Genomic DNA, 9320 nt, shown 5'->3' with positions numbered 1-9320 from the left:
TGCAACAAGTAGACCTGAAAAAATCCCAGATATTATAAAATTGAATCAGTCCCGTACCTCCTCAAAGTGGAACAATGGCTCAAAGTGAATTTATTGACTGACTCTTGTCACGCAATCTCCCCAGTGATTGATACGAAATACAATGTAGAACGTAGTCGTCTTCGTCTAACGCGGTCTGGTGTGACCAAACGCGCCTGCCCCGCATGTATCCATGCAGTCACGTATTGTAGCGAAATTGTTCCCGTTGCTATCGCACCCGCCGTAGATGAACGGGCGGCAGGACTTGCTTCTTGAGTCGAAGTAGAAACGAGGGACAAGCGCCTTGCAAAGACCGGTGTATGGCGGCCTGCTGCATACGAATCCGACGAAGGCTGGAAAGCAAAATGATTTTTGCGCAATGACAATGTCCAGACGAGCTGGTGAATGTGCATACTGATCACTGGGGACCATAAGTTATTAAAACTGTACGACCCAAATCACCTCCATAAACAGATTAATGAAAAGTCATTGCCTGGTTGAAAAGTAAACATCTTCAATTATGGTATATTTGCTTTCATTGATATACATGACTTTCATCGTGAGTCTAGTATAGAATATGTTAAGTTACGTAAAAAAGAAGGTTCTGGAGGGACATTTCCGCGGTTAAAACACTTTCTAAGATTCCAGAGAAAAGGCGTATGCCATGATAGGGTTCCGGCAATCCAAATTTTAGAGGCGTTACAAGAAACGCCGATTGAAAGCTTGGGCAACACAAGCAAGTTTTCTTCATGCTAACAAAGCCGCTGTCGTTTCACCGCCTTATATCAAGCTACTATGATTTGTTTTTTTCAGCAAAATGAGCCTTTAACATGAATATATGAGTGGAGCCCGTCAAATACTGCTGCATAATAATTGTTTTTTGTAAACAACAAAGCATCAATCGAGAAGAATATAAAAGTTTGCCGCGTCAAGGCATCTATTACTACCGAAATTGGGTGCCTGTTATATTTTTAATATTTTTTAATTTTTAATAGAATTTCAGTGGGCGTTCAGTTGCACAAAAGCCGTACGAAATGTTAGCGGAAAAATTTGGTTCATAAGCAGCAACCTGAATTTATGATTTGCTGCAATATACCTAGCTGGCACTCTTCTTGCAGGATCTGAACGTGTGACTTTTGCCGCTTTTTGTCAAACAATTTCAAGCAGTCATAAAGCAATACATACTTGGACATTAAGATATTGCTTTAATGACATTATTTCATGTCATTTATGCTTCCACCAGTGTGATTTATTCCTACATTGCAAAGTACTAATTTTTTTACACTTTTTTCAATAGATATGAGTACAAAGCGCGCAAACAAGGAGGGCTACATACAGGAGGTCACTGACCTCCGGATCGTGGGCCTTCCGATACATAAGAGAGCCAAAAACAGAACTACATTGGACAAGTTACGCAAAGCTTAGGGACAGGCAGGGCGTATGATCCGCCGATTCTCAAACAAACGGGCGTTTACGAGGTATACGGACGCCCTTTCGCTCGCCCATGGCTTTGTAACTAGGAGCATTCTTTACTCTACTCCTCATTCAAGAACGGCTAAAGAGGAGAACAGGGCGGATGCAATGCTCAACAAAGTGTCCAAATGCGCCTTAGCCCTTCCCATCAGAACTTCCAGTCAGATACTCTCTGCCTTGGGGTATCCTCGACTATATTCAAAAGCTCAGGGAGGCGCACCTCATAAATCAGTACACACGGCTTATGCAAATACGGGGTGCCGCCTGCTGGACCGGCTGTGCATTCAACACAGCTGCGAACGTGAACACACATAGCGCATCCCAGAGATTTTGTGCACCAAGCTCTGGACGGTCCAGCTACCTCGTGATACGACTCAGGAAACACATCATGAAGTAGGAAGACAGGCGCTTGCCAAAGGGCAAGAGACAGCTTGGCTCCTGTTATGTTGTTTACTATGCGGATGTAGCCGGACCATCACCCAGGGGATATTACACAGATGGGGTTATAGATCAGGGAACTCGGGTGGACGGAACATCATTTAGACCCACGAATCCGAACCAAGCAGGGGAGGTCGCTATCGCCTTGGTGGCTGAAGTCCCAATGTCTAAATGCATACTCACAGACTCGCAAAGGGCCAGTGAAAGCTACTTGGTAGAGGGAATCTTTCCGCTATCCAACAAAATTCCGAGACTCTTCATCAGTGATCAGGCAAGAAAATTAATAATCTGGACTTGAGGCCATCAGGGCTGCCAATGAAATCAAGCCCCAGTTGTGACGATAGATAAAGCAAGACTGCATACCACAGAGCCTTATTCAGCTATTGTTTTTAAAACGATGAGATGTGCTGACGAACGACAGCTACGTAAAATCAACGCTATTTAAAAAGGGCATCAGTTGTGAAAGACATAAACCCACATTTGGGCGAAAGCGATCGCTTCAAAAATCAGGAGCGTTTTCCGGTGTTTCCCTTCTTGCTCGAGGACCGTCAACATATTTCAGCATCTTTACATTTGTTTTCATCGTGGGATAAAAGAACATAAATGGATAACGGTTTCACAGGAGGAGGGCTCTAAGTAAACATATTCCGCGGGACTTCCTATGATAAAATGTATAACTGGGATGTAAACTTACAAGGGAGTTAAATTACAGAGGAGCAATCGATGGGGAAAACAGGATACTTATAACACAATGACAACAAGAAGAAAGAATATATTAAAAATTCAAAATACACAAAACTGTAAAAACGAAAAAAGAAAGGTAAAAAAATTATTTTTCGGTGGAGCAAAACATGTAATAAAATGAATGTCCTTCATTAGTGGTGAATGAGTGCAAATTATGCTGCGATTTGATTTCTAATTGTAGTGAATTCCATACTGAAATGCCTGAGAAGAATGCAGTTTGCTTTCCCTAGTTAGTCTTGGACTTCGATAACAGCATGTATTGCTGTTCAGCTAATATTATGCTATTATTGTTAAGCAGCTTTCAGCACTCAGAACTACTAAGAAAAATATGATTATTACGTGTTTTAAAGTTAATTGATGTCAATTCCTAACACGAAGCTGCATAGACAAAGGGAGAATATTAAGAGTAATAAAAAGTAAGATTAGGTGCGCGGTATATATGGAGGGCTTCGTTTTGAGGATGGGGAATACATGAAAGTTGTGTTTTGTATGTGTTGCCCCAAGCTGATATGCAAGATAATATGCAATACGTAAGGTGGCGTGTGTATGAAGCACAATACAATTTTCTAGGAGTAGGTAAGTCAAGGTATTGCCAGGCTTTAGTTGACACGTGAATACCACAATTTGTTTTAGATTTATTAAGTTTTGTATGATGGTGAAATTTCAAAAGTTAAAACACACCAAGAAATGTTGTGGACTCTGAAGGGTGCATTAAGTTCGCGCATTTCTGGAAATCAGGAGCTAGAATTGGTTCTTTGTTGCGAGAAAGAAAACCATAAAAGTGTTCTTTTTCGGTTAATTTGCATATGGTTGTTTTGGCCGAATCATGAATATCCAGGAGCTTGGTATTTAAATTGGCAGTCAGCGTAGATACATCTTAAGCCGAGGCAAAAATGGTAGTGTCTGCATAAGGAATTGAACGAGAGTATTTATGGAAATTCTGGAAAATCATTAAGGAAAATAAGGAATCACAGAGGTGCCTAAAGTGGTTCCCTGTGGGACGCCAATGACTATTAATGTTGTGTCAGAAAATATGCCACCGAATTTAAGAACTTGCCGCTTCTCGGTTAGGTAGCTACGGATGAGGTTAAGTGCAGGACCACAGAGGCTGAGACAGACTGATTTTTTTAAAGAGAGTGTGGTAATTAATTCTGTCGAAAGCTTTTGTAAATCAATAAAGAGGGCGCGAACAGAAAACTATGATCAGGAGAACGCTTATTTGATCAGTGAATTCTATTAGCGCAACTTCTCTGGCTTAGTTAGGTCTAAACTCGAACTGATTGGGTGTTAAGAGGTTGAATTTCAAAAGATAAATGTTAGACGAATGTCAATTAATTTGTTGAGAAAAGGTAGCATAATAATGGGATGAGATTTGGACATAATACTTTCGATCACATTTGTCGGAGACTGGTATCACTTTTTCTCTTTTAAGCTGATTAGGGAAACTTCCAGTTTTAAACATAATTATAATGTGGGAGCCAGTACAGCGGAAATGGCGTCTGCTATAAGTTCAATCTTGGTAGCAGGAATGCGGTGTAGCCCGGAACCTGTATTTTTTAGTTTAGTAACTGTCTTTTTTGAGCCAAATAGACCGCACCTTCCAGCATTCCCTTTAAGGTCCGGTTGAAAATCAGATTACACTACAGCAGCTACGGGTTTCTCTGAAGTATATACTGGGTCGTTTCCAAGCTTACATATTGAAGTATATCTAGTATCAGAAGCACGCGATGTACCACTATTGAGGGTGCATTCTAAGCAACGCATAGATTGGGCAAGTCTTTTGCATTCTACACATACCGCATTCGAGCCCTCAGGACATGTCAAAGAAGTTAACGAGACAACACAAACATGAACCACATTATCTAAAAAGAAAAAAACCCATCAAACTCAGCGCCATCTGTAAATTGGTAGCCTCAATAATAGTAGCGCTTTATGAGAATTCATTTAAAATGTGTGCGAATGACTCCTGCTTCTGGACTGCGAGCCTGTTTTTGGAGAGGTACCAATGTCAGAAATTTATATATGGCAACGCTGGTGAGGCCAGAACACTTAAGGGGCTCTTTTTAAGGTTTTTTACTTGCGGAAGGACTTTGTGGCGTGTGTGCAGGTGTCGGCGGCACTCGATCGCGATCTTCATTAAGTTGACACGAATTTAATTTGGCTTAATTTGACGCTGGTCCTGCATACCTGTTTGGGCGCATTTAACGGCCTGACGCCAATGAAAGTTTGTACCGCTGTCAGTAATAAGGAATAAATGTAGTTGATCTGCGAACTTAGCAAAACGAAGCAGGTGCTGTGAAATGTAGCATATTCAGAAAGAATAATGACTGAATCTGAAGAAATAGAATAGCAAATTTTCTGCTTCACGTAGCATATTATAGACCGAAAGCAATGCTGAGAGTAAGTTTGACCTTGTAATGTTCATTCCACACTGTTTTTGATTTGAGGAACATTGTAGGAAGAAATACATTCAAATAACAATTAATACGCCCTTGGAGACATTGAGGTGTCACGCGAGTTATGCCGTCCCGGAAAAAGAAAATTAAACCGGCAGCAGAACGCGACCTGAGAAATGCGCGTAGGGCATTTAGGTGTGTATATATTGGACTTTTTCCCCTTAATTTCATCTCGAATTTTCCTCTCTGTTTTTGGGCGGCTTCATTATCCTACTTATCGGAACTGCAGCAAGTGCCGATAAGAGGCACTAGGCGACAGGAAAAGAGCTAGTGCGAGCGAATCCGGCGTTACCAGAGCGTGCCGTAATGAGAATGTTTGAACTACCAGCTGTTATAGATTATCTCATTGCAGCCGCCACGGTTCCTAAGTAGTTTGCGGATGAGTGGTTGAGTGGTTGTGCGCAGGAATTACGTGAAATGCACGGGGCTGTTGGCGATCAAAAAACACGATTAGTTGCCTTTCGGTTAAGGAAATGGCGCAATAAATTCCTCACTTCTCGCTAAACACCCCAACCACACCATGGAGGTGGGAGGGAGTAAGGCGGAAGTGAAAGAAGAAAGGAAGAAACAGGCGCCGTAGTGTAGGGCTCCGGAATAATTTCGACCACCTGGGGATCTTTAACGGGCGCTGACATCGCACAGCACAAGGGCGTCTTTTGCGTGTTGCCTCCATCGAAACGCGGAAGCCGCAGCAACTGCAGGGCCACTGCCATGTGTGAACGCAAGAGTTCATTGAAACTGAGGTGAAAGGAAAGACTGAGAAACAGCCGCTCCATGAGCCGAAGACACAATGGCGGCGGCACAAAACCGTGAAACCAAGTGTGCCTTTCCTGGGCCTCTTCTCTAAGGGCCTCAGGGTTTCGATTCCTTTCAAATGAAACCCGACGTCTCTTTACAGTTGGAGGATGCGACACCATCGGAAGTTTAGTAATGAAACGTTCGGTGCGTTAAAAACATTCTGGAATGACTGCCTTCTCCTTGGCGTTTCTGCTTGCAGCGTACAAACCCTGCGCACAATATGATTTTCTTCCCCCCTCCCCCTCCGTCTACTACTATGCGATGCGCGTGAGGAGCGAAAGTCCACACGTGTTTTTGCCTGTGTATAACCAATAGGTTCGCTTGTGTATGGTCTTTAAGGGTAACAGACAGGATTTCAAGGGAAAGGAAGCGTAGCAGGGGCGGCAGTAAGCTAGGTTGGCGGATTAGAGTAAGTAGTTTGCAGCATACTGTGGTCGCAGCTGGCACTGGACACGGTTAATTGAAGAGACGTGGAAAATGGCTTTGTCCTGCAGTGCGCGTATTCAGGCTGATGATGACTATAAGAACAAATGCTGCATTTCCACCATGAGCCTGCCCTAATGGCAACGTGCCTCACGGCAGGGTTGCCGTGCAACACTTGAGGATAAAAAACGGCCACTTCGTGGACAGATTTAGCAATAAGCGCATCCAAGTTTTTAAAACGGTCTGTTTAACAGCTATATGTACAAAATTTTCTTTTACCTGAGGTTCCCTTTGAGCCTCTTTGCGTATTTTAGTGGCTCAGCGTTCTCTTGGTATACAAAACTCTATAGTGAAACAAAGTATTACGTTACAACGATGTGTACAGTACTCCTCTTTGGGGCAACCACACCTAAAAATGCTTCCTTGGTTTTTCAACCGCAACGCGTTAGAGCTTTGTTCACTGCGTTTTGACGAGCAACCCTTATGTTACAATTCGGCGCAGCAATAAAAAACCAAAGGTGCTGTCTACTGTTTCTCATCCACTAAACATCGAACAGCTTTTTGTCTAACTGACGTCATTCTCCTTTTAGCATCATTTTCTGCATCGGGAGGAGCCCAAAATGACTTTAGTTTGCCGTCAGCGTGTCATTTGGTCATTTTTTAAACGCGGTAGTGTTCCCGTGAGCATCACCTCTTTGTAGTCTCAAAACAAAAGCATTCATTTGCTTACATCGAGACGACTGAGCGCGACTGCAAACAGTTGCACATCGAGGGTGCTCGGGCGTTGTTTTTCCGATGTGCCGGGCTTATCATCCAATACATCCTAAATTAGTCGCGGCGCTGTCTTCCAACCAGTTTGTAACTGGAGAAAAACGAGTTCTTCCCTAAAAGCAGGTTGTCTTGTTATTGTTGACAATAAGGCGCCGAGAAAAATACCCCTGAAGGAATCACACTAACCCAGGAGGACACAGCGCCGAATAAAACTTGAGCGTGAACGGCATAAATCTTAATCACTCAAGCCGTGCACGCTCCCGTTCAGGGGGAAAAGCGCCACGCGGTAGAAGCCCGGTCACACTTGACGGCGCGCGAAACATGACGTCAAACGTGGATCTGTGCAATGAAATTGGTTAAAAAAGGAGCCATATAATTTGAAATGAAGGTGCTGTCCTGTCTCAAATGACGAAACCTTATTAAGTAAATGATTTCTTCTTCAAGAAAAATATCCAGACTTTTAGTCGAGATTCCCACCTTCTTGCTTTCGTTATTACTACAATAATACTAACAGGCATCTTGCATTACTTAACAAGGCCGCATAGCGCGAGCCCGTCACGAATAGTCACACCAGACACAAATGCACGTTCCTATATACAGGTTGAGTACAAGCGCGGGTTTATATATATGTCGCGTAGTCTTTTACTTAAAGTGGTATCTTAGGACTGTATTCTAATGAGTATATGTGTAATTAGAGAGGCTAAAATTACGAAATTAGGAATTAAGTGGCTAGAAAGCTACAAGTTGGCTCGTGGCCAGCTGAAAACCGACGCGATCTAATAATGTACGGCGCCCCAATAGATGGCATACTAGTGCTCGTCGTCCTCATTTCATTTCTCAGTGCGGACACTGCGTCCGGGCGAAATGTTCCTTTGTGCATTCAGCCCTCCTGTTTGGAGGCGGTCTTCGCAGTATAAACTGCGCGTCTTCGTTCGGTGTCTCAGTGCCTAACCGCCCCAGGTGACCGCTGGCCGCTAACTGTTCTATGCTTCACCCCACGCCCATTCGAACTGAACCAGCCTCGTACTTGTACAATTTGGGGAGTCAGGTGCGTGTTTAACAGAGAGGCATGTCACTACCGGTTTCCATTTCCAAGTTGTCTCACGTCATTTCCAGTCTAATAAGTGGCATTACTAGCAGTTTGGTAATGATTGTCAGACATTCTGCATGCATGTGGAAACTTCCTGAACATCACGGACACTAGCGACGCATAAAACTCCGTCGCGCGGTTGGTGATGACGTAGTGGCGCCAGAAAACCTCTGTGGTCTGGTGTACCCCGCAGCCGTAACAGACGGCACGCGAGCAGCATAACGTGCGTGTCATCGTTAAGTGTCCATGTCTGTTGTGCGGAAAGTCCTATGAAGGGACCGATTAACTCTATTATGTTAAGACCCTAAGGCAGAGCCTAAGTGTCCCCTAGTTTGTAGTTTTTTTTACCTTGCCTCTTCTACGCATCTTATCAAAACTTATTTGTTCTTTCCGCCTCCTAAAAAGACCGCATCGGAGCATTCTGTCTGCAAAGCCGCAGTAGCCGGATGCGAACCCGGTCGCGGCCACCGCGTTGCAATGAAGGCTAAACGCAAAAGGCGCCTCTGTGCTTAACGATGTCAGTGGACGTTAAAGATTTGCAGGTGGTCGAAATTACTGTGGATTCCTACGCTACGTCACCTCTTTCTCTCTTCTTTCATTCCCACCTTCGACACTTCATCCACAGCGCGGTTGAGGTGTCCACCTAGAAATGAGAGAGAGTTTCAGCTCCTTTCTTATCTTCAAAGCCAGTTTGCCACGCAGAGCCTTAGCTCCGGTGTCAACGCCTAGTGAATTACTTCAGAATTCTGGATCAATAAATGAATCCCAATACTTTACAGGTAGGAGAATTTTAAATGCTTAGTGAGCAAATGGAAGACCTCACAGGTACAGATGAAACGTAATTTCAGGTTCCTTTGCTGACAAGAGCAATGTGTGGCTTACCCGGTTTCCTAGCTTTCTTTTCTCCGAACGTACTGAGCAGCAGGTGGTTTTCTGAAAAAAAAAAAATTGTGGAGGCAAGGCTCGTTGAAGGTATTTTCCGTTCTAAACCGTTCACTAGAAACAAAGATGGTGGAAGTAGGTATACAAGATACGTCATTCGGAACAAGCTCACATTTCATGGGAACACAATTATGCGCGCAAGCGTGAGCAGAGCGGTGCTAATGCGT

At 43.6% G+C, this 9320-nt stretch overlaps 1 protein-coding gene across 3 annotated transcripts in view; it reads right to left on the bottom strand.

Moving 5' to 3' along the window:
• The window catches only part of LOC144134672 (kunitz-type serine protease inhibitor 6-like), a 46869-nt gene continuing 37549 nt past the window's right edge, over positions 1–9320 (bottom strand). Inside the window, exons 3-5 of one of the 3 annotated variants that reach the window (XM_077667527.1) lie at positions 9094–9144; positions 8817–8854; positions 1–371 (exon numbers count right to left, since the gene is read on the bottom strand). In XM_077667527.1, coding sequence (XP_077523653.1) covers positions 108–371; positions 8817–8854; positions 9094–9144 — 353 coding nt within the window. In that variant the 3' untranslated portion in view covers positions 1–107. Of the gene's footprint in view, positions 372–8790; positions 8855–9093; positions 9145–9320 lie in introns of all 3 variants that reach the window. The other 2 variants (XM_077667529.1, XM_077667528.1) reach the window with 2 other exon arrangements.

Source organism: Amblyomma americanum, chromosome 5 (genome assembly GCF_052857255.1).
Source record: "Amblyomma americanum isolate KBUSLIRL-KWMA chromosome 5, ASM5285725v1, whole genome shotgun sequence".
Taxonomy (NCBI): domain Eukaryota; kingdom Metazoa; phylum Arthropoda; class Arachnida; order Ixodida; family Ixodidae; genus Amblyomma; species Amblyomma americanum.
This window is presented reverse-complemented; position numbering and strand designations above follow the sequence as displayed.